The sequence below is a fragment of the Lynx canadensis genome, chromosome X (genome assembly GCF_007474595.2).
Source record: "Lynx canadensis isolate LIC74 chromosome X, mLynCan4.pri.v2, whole genome shotgun sequence".
NCBI lineage: Eukaryota > Metazoa > Chordata > Mammalia > Carnivora > Felidae > Lynx > Lynx canadensis.
The window spans coordinates 79,066,718-79,091,720 of record NC_044321.2 but is presented as its reverse complement, the minus strand read 5'-3'; the positions used below and the strand labels follow the sequence as shown (position 1 = coordinate 79,091,720).

The window sequence follows — 25,003 nt, the reverse complement described above, 5'->3', positions numbered from 1 at the left end:
ACATCAGTATACAGATTATTTCCCAGAACCCCTCAACCAAGTTCACCCAAAGATTTATGAATAGAGAATAAGCAATAATAGAACATCAGATTTGGGTCTGCCTGACTCATAAATTGAATAGGTAATCACAGCCTGCTTAAAAATGTACCTCACTAAACATCAAACTTGCCATAGAGGATTATTTCTACAATGTCATTACTAAAATATTCCATTTTTTCCTGGGGAGAGGGCTTTAAGTTGTGAAGAGAGGAGAAGGGAGTCCTTAAGGGAGTATTAAGTCCTATTAATAGTGATTTATCTTATTAGTTAGCTATCAACATGGAAAATGAGCATGCTTCTAAAATATATAGCACAAGACAATTAGTGCAGGGAGGAAGCCAAGAAAACTGAGATTAGTAGGTACTTCCAGGATAATAGTTTTGTCCACATCAAATACTACAAAATATAAGAAGACCATAATCATAGATGTTTTGAAAGGTAGAAGTGGATATATGAAGAAACAACAGGGTATTTTTTGGGTTTTGCCAGGAGTTTGGAATGTACAATGAATGAGTAAAAAGTGATGCTATAGACAGACTTCTGCCAAGGGTCAGCATTCTTCAGGGGAATGTCTATTAAAGCAGTACCTGAACTTTTCACCAAAACCATTTGTTTCTCCATTTTATGAAAATCAGTTATTCAGGTGAGAATCTAATCATGAACTTCAAAATAAGAAGCTTATTTTAACTGTGTTAAACATAGTCACAGTCCAACTTAATAGTTGTACATAAAATTTAAATAATAGACCAGTAAAGCAGACAGCCAACACAAAAATCAAAATAGACAATATGGGATGTGTACTACCTTCTCATAGAAATCCAAAATAAAGTGCAGTAAGAAAGTATTGTTGCTTTCCAAGCGCATTGCAGTAGTGGACAGCCACCCTACGTAGTCAATCAGTTCAGACACAGTGTTCACGGATCCACCTAAAGTGGTATCCCTGCAATAAGAAACCATGACACTCAGACCCACATTAGCAAAAGTCTTCACAATTTCCAAGCTAAAGTTAAATAATATACAGCAAAAAGTTTTTTAAGGATTTCAGAAAATGATCAGTGCTCCAATGTATAATTTAGGTTTTTTTTAAACTACAGAATAAAACTACACAGTGCTCCAGGGAACCATTAAGATAAATTCACAGAACATGCCCAGCAACTACTCTACTAGTAAACATCAGAGAAAAAAGATTAAGCTCCAGACAGACTTTAGATGTCCAGGAACCACAGAATTCAGCAAATTAGTTTCTAAGTATACAAACCAAGACTCAGTTTTACCTGAATTCCTGAGTTGAAATGCTATTAAAACTAATTTCACTTTAACTGGAATTCAATTCAATCCTAAAACTGAATTAGTATAATTTTTGGCATCTTTCTTCCAGTAATAACCAAATGTGGTTATATTATATCCTTCCCAAATCAATAAACTGTGTCTCTTTATTTTTTTTAAGATTTTATTTTTAAGTAATCTCTACACCGAACATGGGGCTTGAACTCACAACTCCAAGACCAAGAGTTGCAGGCTCTACTGACTTAGCCAGCCAGGTGCCCCAAACTGTGTCTCTTTAAATCACACTTAAACACTGACTCCTGATTTCACTTCTCTCTCTCTCTCTCCCCCACCCACCTCTGCTACCTCTCTTTCTCACACTTTTTTTTTTTAAATATTAACTTAAAATTTTTTTTAATGCTTGGTTAGTTTTGAGAGAGAGAGAGAGAGAGAGAGAGAGAGATAAAGACACAGCCTGAGCAGGGAGGAGCAGAAAGAGAGGGAGACACAGAATCCAAAGCAGGCTCCAGGCTCTGAGCCATCAACACAGAGCCCAATGTGGGGCTCGAACCCAAGAACAATGACATCATGACCTGAGCTGAAGGCAAAAGCTTAACCGACTGTGGCACCCCCTCCCCTGGACCTTGTGCATGCATTCACTCTCTCTCTTCAAAAAAAAAAAAATCACAAAAAAAAAAAATCTCAAGAAAAAAGGGAATAACAAGTTCAATTGATCTATCCACTCACCCTGTTCTTCAATCCACTGTTGAGTGGACTAGGAAAAGACTTACAAATGTGATTTCATACCTTTACCCTCTGATCTAGGTGGCCAACAATGGTTATGCACAAGAAATAAAGAACGGCAGATAGTCTTAGAGCCTGAGAAATGATTATGACTCTACCACCACCCACTGATGGATCAGTGTCAGAGTGAACAGGGAAAAGATCAGGAGACCATTCACAAAGGTGGGCATCCATACTGTCAACTGGCTATTTGCAAACTATATTTTAACTATGATTTTTGGCAGCACCTGGCAAATGTTTCTGAAATAATTTGAGCAATGATGATTGCTCACAACAGCACACTTTGAAGTGCTTCTCCACAGGACACAGAGGCACTTAAAAAAAATTTTTTTTAACGTTTATTTATTTTTGAGACAGAGAGAGACACAGCATGAACGGGGGAGGGGCAGAGAAAGAAGGAGACACAGAATCGGAAGAAGGCTCCAGGCTCTGAGCCATCAGCCCAGAGCCGGATGCGGGGCTCAAACTCACGGACCGTGACATCGTGACCTGAGCCGAAGTCGGCCACCCAGCCGACTGAGCCACCCAGGCGCCCCGAGGCACTTTAGATGAAACAATATTCTGTTCAGGACTGCATCCTACTCCCCACACACAGCAACATGTTTACCATCCTTGGCTACCACTCACTAAATAATGGTAGCACCCTCTTCCCATTCACAGTGCCAACCAAAAACGCCCAATGGAGAACCACTGCTGAGAATGGCTTCCTACCCTTCCCTCCTTATGATCTACAACTACAATTTACTCCCGCTTTGACAGTCATGTGGCATATGGTCATATGAGAGGGACATGGCATTATATCCATATTGCCAAATAGAAGGAGTTACTGAGAGCATAAGAGCTATATTATACAATGCCAAGTGGTATTATGACACTTAAGTTATCTACACTTATGTCCATTTGTTTAAGACTTTTAGAAAACTCCTTTTTAACTGCCCTGACGAAATTTATGACACTAGTTTAAAAAGGATCCTAGGGGCCCACGGAAGAGGGTACAAAGGGCAGAGAGACAGTGCACGCTACACGGACTGCAGGAGGGAGCCAGGGTGGTGGAGGGGCAGCCCGCCCGGCAAGGTGGAATCCCCGAGTCTGGCTTGCAAAAGCGGAGGGGCCAGACTGTGTGAGTTCTGACAGCCAGCGGGACTTAACACCTGGAACTTAAAAGTCAACAGCTCTGCTCTCAGAGAGTAGGGAGGGTGAGAGGACGCCAGGAGGGAGAGGTGTAGGTGTTGAGCCCTGGAAGACAGAGCTCAGCTCGGTGGGGAACAAAGGTGCTGGACAGCGCCATCTCCCTCTCCCATCCCCCAGCTGAAATCCCAAAGGGAACCAGTTCACGGCACCAAACTTGCTTGCACCACGCAAACACCCAACGCTGTGCTCCTCTGGATCCATCCCTCCAAAGGTCTGCCTGCCTCCCTCCCAGTGCTGCAGGGCACCTCCTGCAGGGGACCACCAGCGGCAAAGCCAGCTAAGCCTGCCCCTCCCACCCCTGTGCACCCTGCGGATCCATGACGGCTAATACGCCAGATCCCATGAAAGCAACTCCACAAGCCTGGCAGTGTGCAGGTAGCCCAGACAGGGGCCACACCACTCCACAGTGAGTCCTGCCCCTGGGAGAGGGGAAGATAAGGTACATAGCAGTCTGACTGTGGCCCCATTGGTGGGTTGGGGACAGACATTGGGTCTGACTGTCCCCAACCCACCAACACAAGTTACTCCAAATAGCACAAGGGAAGTGCCCTGCAGTTCCGCGCCACCCCAAGGACTATCCAGAATGAGGAAACGGAAGAATTCGCCTCAAAAGAAACTCTAGGAAATAGCGACAGCTAACGAATTGATCAAAAACAATTTAAGCAATATAATGCAACAAGAATTTAGAATAATAGTCATAAAATTAATCACTGGGCTTGAAAAAAGTATAGAGGACAGCAGAGAATCTATTGCTACAGAGATCAAGGGACTAAGAAATTAGTCATGAGGAGCTAAAAAATGCTATAAATGAGGTGCAAAATAAAATGGAGGTGACCACACTTGGATTGAAGAGGCAGAGGAGAGAATAGGTGAATTGGAAGATAAAATTATGGAGAAAGAGGAAGCTGAGAAAAAGAGAGATACAAAAATCCAGGAGTATGAGGAAAGAATTAGAGAACTAAGTGATGCAATCAAACGGAACAATATCCGTATCATAGGAATTCCAGAAGAGGAAGAGATAGAGAAAGGGGCTGAAGGTGTACTTGAACAAATCATAGCTGAGAACTTCCCTGATCTGGGGAAGGAAAAAGGCATTGAAATCCAAGAGGAAAAGAGAAATCCCTTCAGACGTAACTTGAATAGATCTTCTGCACCACATATCATAGTGAAACTGGCAAAATACAAGGATGAAAATTCTGAAAGCAGCTAGGGATAAACACGATCTAACATACAAAGGGAGACTGATAAGACTAGTGATGGATCTATCTACTGAAACTTGGCAGGACAGAAAGGAATAACAGGAAATCTTCAACGTGATGAACAGAAAAAATATGCAGCCGAGAATCCTTTATTCAACAAGTCTGTCATTTAGAATAGAAGGAGACAAAAATCTTCCCAAACAAAAACTGAAGGAATTCATCACCACTAAACCAGCCCTACAAGAGATCCTAAGGGGGATCCTGTGAGACAAAGTACCAGAAACATCACTACAAGCATGAAACCTACAGACATCACAATGACTCTAAACCCGTATCTTTCTGTAATAACACTGAATGTAAATGGACTAAATGCTCCAACCAAAAGACGTGGGGTATCAGAATGGATAAAAAAAACAAGGCCCATCTATTTGCTGTTTGCAAGAGACTCATTTTAGACCTGAGGACACCTTCAGATTGAAAGTGAGGGGGTGGAGAACTATCTATCATGCTACTGGAAGTCAAAAGAAAGCTGGAGTAGCCATACTTATATCAGACAAACTAGACTTTAAATTAAAGGCTGTAACAAGAGATGAAAAAGGGCATTATATAATAATTACAGGGTGTATCCATCAGGAAGAGCTAACAAGTATAAATGTCTACGTGCAAAATACAGGAGCCCCAAAATATATAAAACAATTACTCACAAACATAAGCAACCTTATTGATAAGAATGTGGTAATTGCAGGGGACTTTAACACTGCACTTACAACAATGGATAGATCATCTAGACACAAGATCAATAAAGAAACAAGAGCCCTGAATGATACATTGGATCAGATGGACTTGACACATATATTTAGAACTCTGCATCCCAAAGCAACAGAATATACTTCTTCTCGAATGCACATGGAACATTCTCCAAGATAGATCACATACTGGGTCACAAAACAGCCCTGCCTAAGTATACAAGAATTGAGATCATACCATGATACCTTCAGACCACAATGCCATGAAGCTTGAAATCAACCACAGGAAAAAGTCTGGAAAACCTCCAAAAGCATGGAGGTTAAAGAACACCCTACTGAAGAATGAATGGGTCAACCAGGTAATTAGAGAAGAAATTAAAAAATATATGGAAACAAATGAAAATGAAAAGACAACAATCCAAATGCTTTGGGATGCAGCGAAGGCAGTCCTGAGAGGAAAATGCATTGCAATCCAGGCCTATCTCAAGAAACAAGAAAAATCCTAAATACAAAATCTAACAGCACACCTAAAGGAACTGGAAGCAGCACAGCGAAGACACCCCAAACTCAGCAGAAGAAGAGAAATAATAAAGATCAGAGCAGAAATAAACAATATAGAATCTAAAAAAAATGTAGAGCAGATCAATAAAACCAAGAGTTGTTTTTTTGAAAAAAGAAACAAAATTGATAAACCTCTAGCCAGGCTTCTCAAAAAGAAAAGGGAGATGACCCAAATAGATAAAATCATGAATGAAAATGGAATTATTTCAAACAATCCCTCAGAAATACAAGCAATTATCAGGGAATACTATGAAAAATTACATACCAACAAACTGGACAACCTGGAAGAAATGGACAAATGCCTAAGCACCCACACACTTCCAAAATTCAAACAGGAAAAAATAGAAAACTTGAACGGACCCATAACCAGTGAAGAAATTGAATCAGTTATCAAAAATCTCCTAACAAATAAGAGTCCAGAACCAGATGGCTTCCCTGGGGAATTCTACCAGACACTGAAAGCAGAGATAATACCTATTCTTCTCAAGTTGTACCAAAAAAAAAAAGGGAAGGAAAACTTCCAGACTCATTCTATGAAGCCAGCATTACTTTGATTCCCAAACCAGACAGAGACCCAGTAAAAAAAGAGAACTACAGGCCAATATTCCTGATGAATATGGATGCAAAAATTCTCAATAAGATACTAGCAAATCAAATTCAAGAGCATATAAAAAGAATTATCCACCATGATCAAGTGGGATTCATTCCTGGGATGCAGGGCTGGTTCAACATTCGCAAATCAAAAAATGTGATACATCACATTAATAAAAGAAAAGAATCATATGATCCTGTCAATCGATGCAGAAAAAGCATTTGACAAAGTTCAGCATCCTTTCTTAATAAAACCTTCGAGAAAGTTGGGGTAGGAGGAACATACTTAAACATCATAAAAGCCATGTATGAAAAGGCCACAACTAATATCATCCTCAATGGGGAAAAACTGGGATGTTAACAACTGCTGTTGTTTAACATAGTGTTGTAAGTGCTAGCATCAGCAATCAGACAACAAAAGTAAATCAAAAGCATCAAAATTGGCAAAGATAAAGTTAAGCTTTCACTTTTTGCAGATGACATGATATCATACATGGAAAACCTGATAGACTCCACCAAAAGTCTGCTAGAACTGATACATGAATTCAGCAAAGTCACAGGATACAAAATCAATGTCCAGAAATCAGTTGCATTCTTATACACTAATAATGAAACAACAGAAAGACAAAGAAACTGATCCCATTCACAATTGCACCAAGAAGCATAAAATACCTAGGAATAAACCTAACCAAAGATGCAAAAGATCTGTATGCTGAAAACTACAGAAAGCTTATGAAGGAAATTGAAGAAGATATAAAGAAATGGAAAAACATTCCGTGCTCATGGATTGGAAGAATATTGTTAAAATGTCAATACCACCCAAAGCAATCTACACATCAATGCAATCCCAATCAAACTTGCACCAGCATTCTTCTTGAAGCTAGAACAAGCCATCCTAAAATTTGTGTGGAACCACAAGAGACCCCAAATAGCCAAAGCAATTTTGAAGAAGACCAAAGCAGGAGGCATCACAATCCCAGACTTTAGCCTCTACTACAAAGCGGCAATCATCAAGACAGCATGGTATTGGCACAAAACCAGACACATAGACCAATGGAAGAGAATAGAAACCCCAGAATTAGACCCACAAAAGGATGGCCAACTAATCTTTGACAAAGCAGCAAAGAATATCCAATGGAAAAAAGACAGTCTCTTTAACAAATGGTGCTGGGAGAACTGGACAGCAACATGCAGAAGGTTGAAACTAGACCACTTTCTCACACCATTCACAAAAATAAACTCAAAATGGATAAAGGACCTGAATGTGAGACAGGAAACCATCCAAACCCTAGAGGAGAAAGCAGGAAAAGACCTCTCTGACCTCAGCTGTAACAATTTCTTACTTGACACATCCCCAAAGGCAAGGGAATTAAAAGCAAAAATGAACTATTGGGACCTCATGAAGATAAAAAGCTTCTGCACAGCAAAGGAAACAACCAACAAAACTAAAAGGCAACCGACAGAATGGGAAAAGGTATTTGCAAATGACATATAAGACAAAGGGCTAGTATCCAAAATCTATAAAGAGCTCACCAAACTCCACACCCAAAAAACAAATAATCCAGTGAAGAAATGGGCAGAAAACATGAATAGACACTTCTCTAAAGAAGACATCCGGATGGCCAACAGGCACATGAAAGGATGCTCAATGTTGCTCCTCATCAGGGAAATACAAATCAAAAGCACACTCAGATCCCACCTCACGCCAGTCAGAGTGGCTAAAATGAACAAATCAGAAGACTATAAATGCTGGCGAGGATGTGGAGAAACGGGAACCCTCTTGCACTGTTGGTGGGAATGAAAACTGGTGCAGCCGCTTTGGAAAACAGTGTGGTGGTTCCTCAAACGATTAAAAATAGATCTACCCTATGACCCAGCAATAGCACTGCCAGGGATTTACCCAAGGGATACAGGAGTACTGATGCACAGGGGCACTTGTACCCCAATGTTTATAGCAGCACTTTCAATAATGGCCAAATTATGGAAAGAGCCTAAATGTCCATCAACTGATGAATGGATAAAGAAATTGTGGTTTACATACACAATGGAATACTACTTGGCAATGAGAAAGAATGAAATATGGCCTTTTGTAGCAACATGGATGGAACTGGAGAGTGTGATGCTAAGTGAAATAAACCATACAGAGAAAGACAGATACCATATGGTTTCACTCTTATGTGGATCCTCAGAAACTTAACAGAAACCCATGGAGGAGGGGAAGGAAAAAAAAAAGAGGCTAGAGTGGGAGAGAGCCAAACCATAAGAGACTCTTAAAAACTGAGAACTGAGGGTTGATGGGTGGTGGGAGGGAAGGGAGGGTAGGTGATGGGCATTGAGGAGGGCACCTGTTGGGATGAGCACTGGGTGTTGTATGGAAACCAATTTGACAATAAATTTCATATTTAAAAATAAATAGATAAATAAAAGAATCACCTTTTAACAACAACAAAAGAAAGGATCCTAGGGGGGTGCCTAGGTGGCTTGGTCAGTTGAGCATCAGACTCTTGGTTTTGTCTCAGGTCCATGATCTCATTGTCTTTGGGATGAAGCCCCACATTGGACTCTGCCTTCCTACTCTCTCTGTCCCTCCCCCGCACTCATGAACTCACTCTCTCTCAAAATATAAATAAATAAACATCTTTAAAAAAATAAAAAGAGGTTCTTTGTTTGGAATTTAGTATTTTTGAAAGAAAATATAGAAATGGAAGGCTCCTCTATCGGGTTACCTGAAGATTTACACTGCAAATTGGCGAAAGATTATAAATGCAAACACAGTGTCTTTAATAGAACTGAGATGTTTGAAGAGGTTAAACATTTAATTTCCTTATGATCGTGGTTCTCAAACTTTAGCTAGCATCAAAATTATCAAAGTTTTTGTTAAAACATAGATTACTAGGCCCTACATCCAGAGCGTATTTCAGTTGTTCTAGGATAGATTCTGAGACTTTGCATCTCTAAAAAGTTCCCAGTGATCCTGATGCTACTGGTCCCCAGACATCACTTTGAGGAGCACAGCCTTACAAGAAACTTTCACTACCCATAATATTCTATTTCCTTCTAAAAGTTACCAGACATATGTGATATATGGACACACTACAACAATGAATATGAATAACTAAAAACAATTTCTAGGCAACTCCCAAGCTTTTATTCACCATGTTCCTCTCAAAGGAGGAGATCACTATAGGTATAAGAACACATAGGAAAATAGGAGCTAATCTAACCAAGCTAACCACTAACCACGTGCAACTGAAGCTAAGGGATCCCTATACTTAAATAAACTGTGATTGATAATGTAAGGAATTTGAATGCTAATTAGATATTTGAAGATATTAACTAATTTTATAAGTCAAAGAAAGACAAATACCATATGATGTCACTTAGATGTGGAAAAACAAAACAAACGAAGAAACAAAAAACAAACAAACAGAAAAAGCCTCATAGAGAACTGATGACTGCCAGAAGAGATGGAGGTTAGGGGGGATGGGCAAAACAGGCGAAGGGGATTAATAGGTACAAACTTTCTATTATAAAATAAGTCATGGGGATGAAAAGTATAGCAAAGGGAATATAGTCAATAATATAGCAATAACTTTGTAGGGTGACAGATGGTAACTACACTTATCTTTTAAGTTTATTAATTTATTTTGAGAGAGAAAGACAGCATAAGCAGGGGAGGGGCAGAGAGAAAGGGAGAGACAGAGAATCCCAAGCAGGCTTTGCACCGTCAGCACAGAACCTGATTCAGAAGCTCAAACTCACAAACCATGAGATCATGACCTGATCCGAAATCAAGAGTTGGATGCTTAACCAACTGAGCTCCCCAGGCGCCCCATAACTACACTTATTGTAGTGAGTACTGTATAATATATAGAATTGTCAAATCACTATGTTATACACCTGAAACTAATATAATGTTGTGTGTCAATTATACTTCAATTAAAATTTTTTAAATGATGATAAAATAAAGCTATTAATTTTTTGGTGTTATACTGCTATCATTTTTCAACAGTTGAAATGATGTGTGGGTTTTGCTTTTTCCTTAAAAAAAAAAACCTAGAACAAAAGAAAATGAGGAGTGTTATAAATTAGAAAAAAAAATTAATCATGACCTGATAACTGTTAAAGCTGGATGATGCATACATAAGGATAACACTGTACTATTTTCTGTCCTTTTGAATATGTTTGCAATTTTCTATAAGAGTGCTTTTAAAATTAATGTTAAAAAATAATGTGACTGATAATATAGGAGAAGCCAAAGATTTTATGTAGAAAGAGTAAAAAAGGGCACATTTAACAATAATCAACATAATGGAAAGCTGGGGTTCTTTTTTTTATTTCAAAGTGAAAAGAAATTAATGTACGTAACCAAAATACATCAGAGAAACCAAAACCAAAACTGTACAGAAAAATTACAGATTTTCCTAACCATCATCAGAACTGACTTTACATGTAGGTAAGAACATATTTTATAAAGTGAGCTAAACTGAATGGAAGCCAAAGATGCAAGTTTTAACATCAGCTCTCCAATGTTTTGCTATAGTAACTCTTGTAAGTCACTTAGAGATTAGGGGTCGCTTTCTGATTTATACAATTGAACTTGAAGAATTTAGCCTCCCTCACAGGATTACAGGGAAGAAAAGCAAAAAGAAACAAAAACATTTTTGTTAAGAAAGCTATGACTACGTATTTACAATAAGGTCTCGTGCCATACTATTAAACTCTATCTGCAAACATTTTAATGCAGATCATCTCTTGTGGAGTGTTGTAAGAGAACTCACAGAGGACTGTCCATCACAGGTTTCATGTGGATGTCCGTAGAAAGCCACAACAGCCAATTCTGCAATAGTTCTTTCAGACTCTGGAGAACACTACACTGAGGAATCAAAACAAAAAAAAATCATTCATAAAACCATTCAGACACACTACAGTGTCGAGAACAAATTAAAACCAGAGGCTTGGCGGTGGAGATGACTGCATCTAACTCAGAACCTAATAGCTGCTGCTCTAGCCTGATCAGTCTCCAAGAGACAGATGAATGCCAAGTACAAGTTTATATTGCCATTTTCTCTACAAGACTGCCCTCAGCTTATCAGCCCAGGAACAGACTCTTGTTTCTCTAAATTACATTCATTTATAACATATATTACATCTTCAAATAAAGTATCACCCACCCCTTGCTGTCTCCCCTTAGATATCCTTTAAAGTTGCTATAGAAATGAGTTTCCCATCCATTTCACCTTGTGTCACAACTACAATTTACTCCCTTTTTGACAATCATAAACTTTATCTTACCTTCTGTAACTGTGGAAAACAAACAATTCTAGTCATTCTCAGGCTTTGCCTTGATTTCTCAGGGTCTCATTTACATACAAATACAGTCTTGACAGAAGTGTGCCCAGAGCATTAATGAGGATAAATCATAGTATCTATAAATTTGAAAGCTATCCATATCATCCCAAAACCTAATACAGGAAACCTTTATTACATATCCTTAACAACAGGGGGAGAGCATTCGCACATATCCTTAACAAATAATGGCCTAGATACTATTTGAATATCTCCAGTGATAGGATGCTCACTTCACAGAACAGTTCAATTAATACTTTTTAAAGAAACTGACACCTTGCATTCAGGTTATAAATATGTTCAAGTTGAAAGTGACCTTGGAATCACCTAAAACAGTGTTCAATTTTGGTGTCAACCAAGGATTTAAACATCTGAGAAGGTAGTAAATATTACCATGTCATATTCAGAAAACTAAATCCTTTCATTCCCCACTCACTTATTCTAATCCACGCAGTCCCCACATTAAAGTCATGAGATTTTTATGTTTATGAGAGGAACATGGGTTAAAAAAAAAAGGTTGAGAAGCACAGCTCTACCCTATATAAGAACCTTCTCTACATAAATATCCCCAGTAGATATACCCACTAAGCCTATGCTTGACCTATTCTAACACCAGGAAATATACTACCTCTTAAAGTCCTTTATTCCATTTTGAGTTTCCTCTACCTATAATGAGATACTGCCATGGGGTGCCTGGGTGGCTCAGTAGGTTAAGCAACCAACTCTGGATTTCGGCTCAGGTCATGATCCCAGGGTCGTAGGATAGAGTCCCACATTGTGCTCCGTGCCAAGCATGGAGATCTCGCTTAAGATTCTCTCTCTCCCTCTGTCCCCCACCCCACTCTGGCATGCACACACATTCTCTCTAAAAGAAAAAAGTTTATTAAAAAAAAGATACTGCCCTATATCTAATACTGCCTTCTGAAGTCACATAGAGATCTGCTCTTTCCATGGGACAATCTATCAATTATTTGAAAAGAACCACAAAATATTCATCTTTTTTCCTCCAGGCACAATATTCCTGGTTCCTTTACTATCCCAAGCTAGAAATCTCAAAGTCATCTCGTGTCCTTCATGCTTCATTTCATCACCAAATCCTATCATTTTTTCTTTTCAAAATGCCCAACTTTTCCATTCCTTCCAATCCCCCTGTAACTACCTAGCCCAGGCCTTCACATCTCTAAGATTACTTTATCCTCCTAGTCAGTCTTCTTTTTCTAGTCTCATCTCCCAAACCCCCATTCTTTCTCTATGGCTACCAGACCTTTGTTACTTAAGTACTCTACCCATTATATCCATCTTGCCTCAAAGAACCACGTATGGCAAAGGAATAGCAGTACATAACAAGGTCTTAAAAATGTTCAAACTCTTTCCTTTTACCCAGTAACTTCACTCCTGGAAATGGATACCAAGAGAAGAAATCTGTATTATGAAGATGAGCAATATAGTTATCTATACCTACAAAGAAACAAATTAGAGATAATAACAGAAAAAGGATTAAATACATTTTTGTGAACTATGACTAGGTATTGACTATATTTGACTAATTCCGGATTGATTTTTTTGAGAGAGAGAGAGAGGGAGAGAGCACGTGCAAGTTGGGGAGGAGGAGAGGGAGAGAAGACATCTCAAGCAGGCTCCATGCCCAGTGTGGAGCTTGATCCCACGACCATGAGATCATGACCTGGGCTGAAATCAAGAGTTGAACACTTAACTGACTGAGCCATCCAGGCTCCCCTGTATTCTGATTTTTAAATTTATGTCCACTGTTTTTGTAATTATATAGGAGATATAAATCAATGTGGACAAAAATTAGAAAATTAACATGTCAAATGAAAAAAGCATTGTTACAGTGGATTTGTGGGATTTTCTCAACCAAAATTCTTCAAGAAAAAAGTTTACTGATAGGCACAACTAGCTAAGCACAAACAAAAGCACTGAAGATGTGAAACTATTAGAGTTTTAAACATTATTTATTATGTTAAGCTGGGTAATCAAGCTATACAATAGCTAAGGTGATAATAAGTCATTAAAAGCCTCATAAACTCTACTCTGTTTTCCTCTTTTGCCTTTTAAAAGCCTCAAAAACTGGAGCACGTGGGTGGCTCAGTCAGTTAAGTGTCCAACTTCCGCTCAGGTCATGATCTCACAGTTCGTGAGTTTGAGCCCTGCATTGGGCTCTGTGCTATCAGCACAGCTATCAGCCTGGAGCCTGCTTCAGATTCTGTGTCTCCCTCTATCTCTGCCCCTCCATCCCTCCCTCTTTCTTTCTCTCTCAAAAATAAATAAACATTAAATAAATAAAATAAAAGCCTCATAAACTAACTGAATTTTTAGCTAATTCTACCACAGGTCACATTGCTGTTATCCTTAGCCACTTTCCCAGAATGAAAACCCTTTGATCACTTATCTTTCCCTCTTTCATTGATCTCAACCTTTCCAAATCTTTCAGTTACAGTTTCCACAACTTCTATTCCATGATAATCTAAACCTATACCTTCATATTCTTCAAAGTATGCTTTCCGTCTTCTTATTCTAGTCATATCCTGGCTCTCCCTCCCCACTCGAGGACACTTTTCTCTGAATACATTTCCATATCTCCCTTCAACACCTGGAGGTAAGCAATGCCCTAGCTTCCTTGCTAACATGAGAAAAGAATGTAAGCCCATTCTTTGAGAAGGTAAATATAAAATCAGAAATGAATCTCCCTTTAAAAGGAAAGAAATCTGGTTCTGCCCCCATGATTCCACTGAAACTCCTCACAAAGGTAGCACAAAACTTCTGTATTATCAATTCCAAAAGAAACTTTCTTTGGTCCTTATCTTTCTGGATCTTCCTGGGATATACGGCAACATTCTTCCTTCACTACTTCTTGATATCCTGTATTCCTTTTGTTTCCTTGGCACTACTGTTCTTCTGGCTCTTTTCATAGCTCTTGAGAAGGTTCCTTCATAGACTCTCCTTTTCAGGTAAGTGTTGAGTATTCCCTTGAGTTCTGTCCTTGGCCCACCATCTGTTTCCTTTCCTCTAACCCTTTCTCTCCCCAGCCTCCCACTCTCAAATATAAATATATGTATGTGTGTATAAATGCATATATACTTACTAAGTTGGACCATATGAAATTAACACTGATCAAATACTTTTGACCTACAAAATGGCAATTTTGTATGGTTCGACCTAATATTTATAGATAAATAGCTCCCTAGAATGATGGAATAAGAGAAGAGATAAAGAATGACCCAATTACAAGATAGGAAGAAAATCACAAAAAGCTGCAAAATGAAGGCCCTGAAGATGTATTGGCTAGGGAGAAGTGGTAGGTATTGTCATGTGAATGATGACGTTGGTCAGGTAGTAAGTACAAATAATATAAATTAACCTCAAATCCAAGTTAATGTGACAGGTAGTTAATAAAGTACCATTTGATTATGACAAATACTAAGCAGGACAATACATTTTTACTGTAAATGTGGCCAACAGTAAGTGACTTAAGGTGAAAACAATGTTACAAAAGAAATACTCTTTATATTGTCACTCTTCTGAAATAGGAATAACCATTCTATACAAAAGTGGCTCTCAGACTCAGTTGGGTAGAACTCTTGGAACTCAGTGGTCTTTTTGGAGAACACACCAAAATAGTAACACATTTAATTTTAATAAGGTTGGAACAATTTTATTAGCAGAAAATAAGAATGTTATAAATATACAGTATGAATGTCACAGGGGATTTTGTTTGTTTTGGCCATTACTGTATTCCCAGTGTCAAGAAGAGCATCTAGCACATGGTGGGTGTTCAATAAATATTTGTAAAATGAGTAAGGGTATCTATAAAAATATCAACCACAACAATCAAACTAAGTATGGTTAAGTATTTCCCAGTTTGTTTTTATTAATACTAATTTGCCACCTGTTCATTTACTTTGTCACCTGCTACAAGTGGAAGCAGTTCAGGAAAACTGTATGCAACAAAACCTTTACAAAAGAAAATTCTATGCATTAACTTTTTTTTTTTCTTATATTACAAGCATTTCTTTTTTTTTTTATATATGAAATTTATTGACAAATTGGTTTCCATACAACACCCAGTGTTCATCCCAAAAGGTGCCCTCCTCAATACCCATCACCCACCCTCGCCTCCCTCCCACCCCCCATCAACCCTCAGTTTGTTCTCAGTTTTTAACAGTCTCTATGCATTAACTTTGACTTGAGTGATGTAGCATCTCAAATCCAGATCCAAGGGAATCCTGGTAGAAAACCACTGCTTTAATGTGGGTTTAGAATCATGTACCACTGACCATAAAACCATACTTCCTATTTAATCTAAGCAATACAGTATTTTCTTACCTTGAAATAAATGGTTGATATAAAGAAGAGCTGTGCTAGATGGTCAAAAAGAAGTGGTTTCACCTCTAGGAATTGAAGAAAAAAGATTATTCAAGATTCCTTTAATTAATATTACAATGAATTAAAGGACTCCAAATTTTCATGATACATACCAGAGAAGCTACTAAAAGGAATCCAGCTCACAAGCTGAAGGAACTGTGATCGACAACAGAGGCCATCCCAGAGAGGAAGGCTCTTATACAGGAATGTTTCACAGGAATAGAACCCCTCCTACAACACAAGTCCATAGTAATAACTCATATAAACCTCTTCAGTCCATAATTACTCTCTAAACAACCAGTTTATTCTGTGCTATAGTTCTTTTAGACCAAATTTTTTTGTCATCAATATAATAAAAGCCTTGGGTTAAGTGCCAGAGTTCCTCATAAAAAGGACCAGATGATTAATATTTGGATACATTACCATCTTCACCAACATAGTTTTCAAATACCATAAAACATCAACTAGAAAGAAGGTAAAAAGACAAGTTATGTAATGTTTTTAAAGATAAATGAAATTGTACTACTCTGGAGTATATGCAGTCACTTGCACAGTCAATAAGATGTACACAATGTTATAACAGGGCTGTAATTTCTTTAGAGGCCATAGACCAAATTCAAACTCTGGGCAGCTCCATCAGGAGGAATACTGAATGTGTATGTTGCTTATATTTCCACCAAAGAGAGGATCCAGGGCTTTCCTTTTTTTTTTCCTGTGTTGTCCTGAGCCTTAAATAATGGTATGCACCAGGACTCCATCTTAGACCTCCTTCTCATGACATGAGTTCTCTGGACAATATCATCTATAACATAGCTAAAACCACCACCTATATAATGAGGAGTCCTGTAGTTTAAATCTCATTCCTCAGCACTAGACTCATTATCTAACTGCCTACTGGGTATGACCTTTTAGATATCCAACAGGCATCTTTTAAGTCAAAATTCTTTCCTTCCAAGCCTGCCTGTTCCTTCTACATTTCCCTTTCTCACTGAATGCCATCATCATCCTCCCAAGCAGGAAACCTAAAAGTCAACCTAAATTCATCCCTTTACCCTCACCACCATAAAAATCACATCCAACTTCCAATTCAATGGCCTCACACCAAATCCTTAAGATTTATTCAACACATTTATTGGGCATCTTTTTTGTACCACATACCAAGATGAGCAATTGTACGGGAAGAAAATTTAGACATAGTTCCCCCTGACCAGGAGCTTATGTGTGAAAACAGAGATGCTGCAAGAGACAGGATACAGGTAAACACAGTGAACTAAGAGCACATAAAACAAACATCTAAACCAGACTAGGGCAATGAGTATAGGCTTCTTGATAGTGCTGAGTGGCAGCTTAAAATACAGCTAGGTTACTTACGTAGGCCAAATAATTAATTGGCTAGTACATTAAAAAATATTTATTGATTATGAGAACACAGTAACCCTATGAGATCTTACCAATGAATTCAATTGAATGCATTCAGTTATATCTTCAGTTTGTTCTCTTAAATTACAGCCCTTTCTCTCTTATTCGCATGATTTAACAAATTCTTTCTTCAAATCCAACAGTACAGAGATAAACATCAATTCAATTCTATTTATAACGAATTTTGAAATGAGTAAACACGGTTTACAAATGATGCCGAGCACTAAAGAAAAGGTATTCAATGGATATCTAAATAAATTTTAGAAAGAAGTGGTGGCATGAATATGAAGCAAGTGGATTCTTACTTGTAAGAAGTACTCTGCCCTGATGATAGTGTCCAGTAAGTTGGCAAATTCTTTTCCATGTTCATAATTATTCACCTTATACCAAATACACTCTGGAGCACAAAAATATTAAACATAAGCAACTGGTTGCATGACAATAAAAACTATACAAAACATAATTACCACTACTCTAAAATGACAAATGATAAATATAAACAAGTAATCAGTCTTATACATCCTTATACATCCTAGCCAACCTGCACTGCAGACTGTAACAGTTATGAGGAGGGAGATCGATGTTCCTCAAGAACTTCATGACATAGGGAAATCTTACAGTGAAAAAATAAACTAGTAAAATTAACATACAATAAATGTGATTAGCTTAAGTCACATAGTAGTCCAAGAGAGTATAAATGTGTGAATTAAAAGTTTGAGTATAACCCAAATTTCAACTAGGGTGAGATGGGGATAATCTCAGAGTGGTAGGACTTTAGTAAGTGGTAATCTAATAAATATCACATCTATCTAAAGAAAAACTGAGCAGGAGAAGGAGAGTTAGCCTGGAACTGACTAAAACCAATTCTGAACACTAGAAAAAAGTCAGGAGTTGCTTACCCAGGAAAGAAATGATCTGGCCAACAGAAATACGATCTCTAAAGAAACTGATCCACTTGGAAAAATTAAATTCTCAGGTCTTACTAGGGCCTGGATGAAAAACTCCCTTACTGCTCTTTCCTTCAATTCTGTAATTAAGAACTCTTCTGATGACTAATTTGGCTCCCATCTACACTGACAGCAGAGATGAGATATTATTGTTGGCAGAAATATGTAATATGAACATGTTACCAAAATAATTCTTTTTTTAATTTTTTTAATTTACATCCAAGTTATTTAGCATATACTGCAATAATGGTTTCAGGAGTAGATTCCTTAATGCCCCTTATCCATTAAGCCTATCGCCCCTCCCACAACCCATCCAGCAACCCTGTTTACTCTCCATATTTAAGAGTCTCTTCTGTTTTGTCCCCCTCCCTGTTTTTATATTATTTTTGCTTCCCTTCCCTTATGCTCATCTGTTTTATATCTTAAAGTCCTCATATGAATGAAGTCATATGATATTTGTCTTTCTATGATGGGCTAATTTTGCTCAGCATAATACCCTCTAGTTCCATCCATGGAGTTGCAAATGGCATGATTTCATTCGTTTTGATTGACGAGCAATACCCCATCATATATATATATGTGTGTGACACACACACACATACACACACACACATATATATACACATATATATGTGTGTGTATGTGTGTGTATACATATACATATATATATATATATATATATACATATATATATACATATATATATATATGACACATCTTCTTTATCCATTCATCCATCGATGGGCATTTGGGCTCTTTCCATACTTTGGCTATTGTTGATAGTGCTGCTATAAACACTGGGGTGCATGTGCCCCTTTGAAACAGCATACCTGTATCCCTTGGATAAATACCTAGTAGTGCAATTGCTGGGTCACAGGGTAGTTCTACTTTTAATTTTTTGAGGAACTGCCATACTGTTTTCCAGAGTGGCTGCACCAGTTTGCATTCCCCCAAGCAGTGGAAAAGAGACCCTCTTTCCCTACATCCTCGCCAACATCTATTGTTGCCTGAGTTGTTAATGTTAGCCATTCTGACAGGTGTGAGGTGGTATCTCATTGTGGTTTTGATTTGTATTTCTCTGATGACGAGTGACGTTGAGCATTTTTTTCATGTGTCGGTTGGCCATCTGGATGTCCTCTTTGGATAAGTGTCTATTCATGTCTTTTTCCCATTTCTTCACTGGCTTATTTGTTTTTTGGGTGTTGAGTTGGTAAGTTCTTTATAGATTTTGGATACTAACCTTTTTTCTGATATGTCATTTGCAAATATCTTCTCCCATTCTGTCAGTTGCCTTTCAGATTTGCTGATTGTTTCCTTCAATGTGCAGATTTATTTTCATGAGGTCCCAATAATTCATTTTTGCTTTTGTTTCCCTTGCCAGAGACGTGTTGAGAAGTTACTGCAGCTGAGGTCAAAGAGGTTTTTGCATGTTTTCTCTTCTAGGATTTTCATGATTTCCTGTCCTACATTTAGGTCTTTCATCCATTTTGAGATTTTTCTTGTGTATTGTGTAAGAAAGTGGTCCAGGTTCATTTTTCTGCATGTGATTGTCCAGTTTTCCCTGCACCACTTGTTGAAGATACTGTCTTTATTTCATTGGATAATCTTTCCTGGGTTGTCAAAAATTAGTTGGCCATATGTTTTGGGTCCATTTCTGGGTTCCCTATTCTCTTCCATTGATCAGAGTGTCTGTTCTTGTGCCAGTGACATACTGTCTTGATGATGACAGCATTGTAATACACCTTGAAGTCTGAGACTGTGATGCCTCCTGCATTGGTTTTCTTCTTCTAGATTACTTTGCCTATTTGGGGTCTTTTCTGATGCCATAGAAATTTTAGGATTGTTTGTTCTGGCTCTGTGTAGAATGCCTGTGTTATTTTGATAGGGATTGCATTGAATACGTAGATTGCTTTAGGTAGTATTGACATTTTAACGATATTTGTTCTTCCTTCCCAGGAGCATAGAATATTTTTCCATTTTGTTGTGTCTTCTTCCACTTCTTTCATAAGCTTTCTATAGTTTTCGGTGTATAGATTTTTTTACCTCTTTGGTTAGATTTATTCCTAGGTATTTTATGGGTTTTGGTGCAATTGTAAATGGGATCAATTCCTTGATTTCTCTTTCTGTTGCTTCATTGTTGGTGTATAGGAATGCAACTGATTTCTGTGCATTGGTTTTATATCCTGCAACTTTGCTGAGTTCATGGATCAGTTCTAGCCATTTTTTTGGTGGAATCTTTTGGGGAATTCATGGATCAGTTCTAGCCATTTTTTTTTGGTGGAATCTTTTGGGTTTTCCATATACACCATCATGTCATCTGCGAAGAGCTAAAGTCTGAACTCCTCCTGGCTGATTTGGATGCCTCTTATTTCTTTGTGTTGTCTGAATGCTGAGACTAAGACTTCCAATACTATGATGCATAACAGTGGCAAGAGTGGACATCCCTGTCTTGTTCCTCAGGGGAAAGCTCTCAGTTTTTCCCCATTGGGGATATTAGCAGTGGGGGTTTTATATATGGCTTTTATGATCTCAAGGTATGATCTTTCTATCCCTACTTTCTTGAGGGTTTTTATCAAGAAAGGATGCTGTATTTTGGCAAATGCTTTCTCTGCATCTATTGAGAGGATCTTGTCCTTTCTTTTATTGATGTGATGCATCTCATTGATTGTTTTGTGGTTATTGAACCAGCCCTGAATCCAGGTATAAATCCCACTTGGTCATGGTGAATAATTTTTTTAATGTATCATTGGATCCGGTTGGTTAGTATCTTGTTGAGGATTTTTGTGTCCATGTTGATCAAGGAAATTGGTCTATAGTTCTCCTTTTTAGTAGGGTCTTTGTCTGGTTTTGGAATCAAGGTAATGCTAGCTGCATACAAAGAGTTTGGAAGTTTGCCTTCCATTTCTATTTTTTGGAACAGCTTCAAGAGAATAGGTGTTAACTCTTCCTTAAATGTTCGCTGGAGGGGCGCCTGGGTGGCGCAGTCGGTTAAGCGTCCGACTTCAGCTCAGGTCACGATCTCGCGGTCTGTGAGTTCGAGCCCCGCGTCGGGCTCTGGGCTGATGGCTCGGAGCCTGGAGCCTGCTTCCGATTCTGTGTCTCCCTCTCTCTCTGCCCCTGCCCCGTTCATGCTCTGTCTCTGTCTCAAAAATAAATAAAACATTAAAAATAAATAAATAAATAAATAAATGTTCGCTGGAATTCCCCTGGAAAGCCATCTGGCCCTGGACTCTTGTTCTTTGGGAGATTTTTGATTATTAATTCAATTTCATTACTGGTTATGGGTCTGTTAAAATTTTCTATTTCTTCCTTTTTGTTTTGATAGTGTATATGTTTCTAGGAATTTGTCAATTTCTTCCAGATTGCCCATTTTATTGGCGTATAATTGTTCATTCATAATATTCCCTTATTATTGTATTTCTGCTGTGTTGGTTGTGATCTCCTATGTCATTCTTGATTTTATTTATTCGGTCCTTTCCTTTTACTTTTTGATCAAACTGGCTAGGGGTTTATCAATTTTGTTAATTCTTTCAAAGAACCAGTTTCTGGTTTCATTAATCTGTTCTACTGGGGTTTTTTTGGTTTTGATAGCATTGATTTCTGCTGTAATCTTTATTATTTCCTGTCTTCTGCTGGTTTTGGGTTTTATTTGCTGTTCTTTTTCCAGCTGTTTAAAGTGTAAGGTAAGGTTGTGTATCTGAGATCTTTCTTCCTTCTTTAGGCAGGCCTGGAGTGCTATATACTTCCCTCTTATGACCACCTTTGCTGTAGCCCAGATGTTTTGGGTTGTGGTGTTATCATTTTCATTGGCTTCCACGAACTTTTTAGTTTTCTCTTTTACTTCTTAGTTAGCCCATTCATTCTTTAGTAGGATGTTCTTTAGTCTTCCAGTATTTGTTACCTTTCCACATTTTTTCTTGAGGTTGATTTCGAGTTTCACAGTGTTGTAGTCTGAAAATATGCACGGTATAATCTCGATCATTTTGTACTTGTTGAGGGCTGATTTGTGTCCCAGTATGTGATCTATTCTGGAGAACGTTCCATGTGCACTGGAGAAGAATGTGTATTCCAATGCTCTAGGATGAAATGTTATGAATATATCTGTTAAGTCCATGTGGTCCAGTGTGTGATTCAAAGCCACTGTTTCCTTCTTGATTTTCTGTTGAGATGATCTGTCCATTGTTGTAAGTGGGGTGTTGAAGTCCCCTACTATTATGGTATTGTTATCAATGAGTTTCTTTATGTTTGTGATTAACTGATTTATATATTTGGGTGCTTTCACATTTGGAGCATAATTGTTTACAATTGTTAGAACTTCTTGGTGGATGGACTCCTTAATTATGATATAATGCCCTTCTTCATCTCTTGTGACAGTCTTTATTTTAAAGTCCAGATTGTCTGATATAAGTATGGCTACTCCAGCTTTCCTTTGTCGACCACTAGCATGATAGATGGTTCTCCATTCCCTTACTTTCAATCTGAAAGTGTCGTTAGGTCTAAAGTGGGTCTTGTAAACACTACATAGATGGATCTTATTTTCTTATCCATTCTGTTACCCTATGTCTTTTGATTGGAGCATTTAGTCCACTGACGTTTAGAGTGAGTACTAAAAGATATGCATTTATTGCCATTATGTTGCCTCTAGAGTTGGAGTTTCTGATGATGTTCTCTTGCCCTTTCTAGTCTTTGTTGCTTTTGGTCTTTTTTTTTTTTTGTCTTTCCCCCCCCTCAGAAAGTCCCCTTAAAATTTCTTGCAGGGCTGGTTTAGTGGTCACTAACTCTTCATTTTTGTTTGTCTGGGAAACTTTTTATTTCTCCCTCTGTTTTGAATGACAGCCTTGCTGGATAAAGAATTGTTGGTTGCATATTTTTCTGATTCAGCACATTGAATATATCCTGCCACTCCTTTCTGGCCTGCCATGTTTCGGTGGATAGGTCTCCTGCAAACCTGATCTGTCTTCCCTCGTAGGTTAAGGACTTTTTTCCCTTGCTACTTTCATGATTCTTTCCTTGCCTGAGCATTTTGTGAATTTGACTATGATATGCCTTGTTGATGGTCGGTTTTTGTTGAATCTAATGGGGGTTCTCTGTGCTTCCTGTATTTTGATGTCTGTGTCTTTCCCCAGGTTAGGAAACTTTTCTGCTATGATTTGCTCACATAACCCTTCTACCCGTATTTCTCCCTCTTCCTCTTCTGGGACCCCTATTATTCTGATGTTGTTCCTTTTTAATGAGTCACTGATTTCTCTAATTCTTAAATCATGCTCTTTTTCCTTAGTTTCCCTCTTTTTTCCTGATTCAGTGGTCTCCATAAGTTTGTCCTCTATATTGCTGATTTGCTGCTCTGTCTCATCCCTCCTTGCCGCTGTGGCATCCATTCGAGATTGCAGCTCAGTTATAGCATTTTTTATTTCATCCTGAGTAGCTTTTATCTCTGCAGAAAGGGATTCTAATCTGTTTTCAATCCCAGCTAGTATTCTTATTATTGTGATTCTGAATTGTGGTTCAGACATCTTGCTTTTATCTGTGTTAAGTCCCTGGCTGTCATTTCTCCCTGTTCTTTCTTTTGGGGCGATTTCATTCGTTTTGTCATTTTGAAGGAAGAAAAGTAATTAATAAAGTTAAAAAAATTAGAATTAAAAAATTTAAAAAAACATAAAAAAAATCAAATAAAGGATGCTAGATCCTAGGTGTGTTATGGTATTGTTTGTGATAGGAGCTTGACAGATTAGAGAAAAAAGGGAAAGATAAGAAGAAAAAAGGAAAATGTTTGAAAATTTGAAAAAAATGAATGCAATGAAATAGAATAAAATGAAATGGTGGAAGTAAAAAAACAGAATTTGAAATATTTACAAAAAAGTAAAAAATAGAAAAAAATTTAAAGAAAAATATTTTAATAGAAATGGGAAATAAAAATATATTTTTTCTCTTTTTGTATTCAAGAATAAGAAAAACATTGAATAGATGGAGAGCAAACAGACAGAAGTATGATTGAAATTACATCGGTTTCCCCTAGAAGCCAACTATGAAGCACTTTATAGTCCATATACTAAGCAGGCAGAGAGACTTGTGTTGTTCCTGAAGAGCGAGGTTGGTCCAGTTGGGTGGGGTTTAGTGTAACCGCTCCATTCTCCACTAGATGGTGCTGCTTAGATTACTGGGGTGGATTGCTGTGGCACCTGCAGGTGTGTATGCACATGCGTGGAAAGGGTGAAAATGTTGTCACCTAGCTACCCAGTCTCTAGTATCAGAATTCTGTGCTCTCCCCCACCAGCAATCGTGTACCCCTCCTTTGTCTCCAGCTTCCATCCACTCCCTGCTTTTACACTGTCCATGACCTAGCCATCAGGTTGCCAGGCGGCACCTCCCTCCTGAGTTTTATCTCAGATGTGGCTGTGTTTTCCAACCCCTCACTTCTGAGGGACTACAGCTTTGACCCGCTCAGACTGTCTGGGAGAGGGTCTCACCGAGCAATGGCCAGGTGCCCGCCCGCCCCCAGTAACGTTCG

General features: G+C 38.2%; 1 protein-coding gene across 1 annotated transcript in view; it reads right to left on the bottom strand.

Moving 5' to 3' along the window:
• CENPI (centromere protein I) overlaps window positions 1-25,003 on the bottom strand; it is a 78,896-nt gene that overhangs the window by 18,666 nt on the left and 35,227 nt on the right. The window contains exons 11-15 of the mRNA XM_032592227.1: window positions 17,854-17,945; window positions 16,243-16,360; window positions 16,091-16,155; window positions 11,179-11,273; window positions 844-979 (exon numbers count right to left, since the gene is read on the bottom strand). Of these exons, the coding sequence (XP_032448118.1) occupies window positions 844-979; window positions 11,179-11,273; window positions 16,091-16,155; window positions 16,243-16,360; window positions 17,854-17,945 (506 nt within the window). The remainder of the gene's footprint in view (window positions 1-843; window positions 980-11,178; window positions 11,274-16,090; window positions 16,156-16,242; window positions 16,361-17,853; window positions 17,946-25,003) is intronic.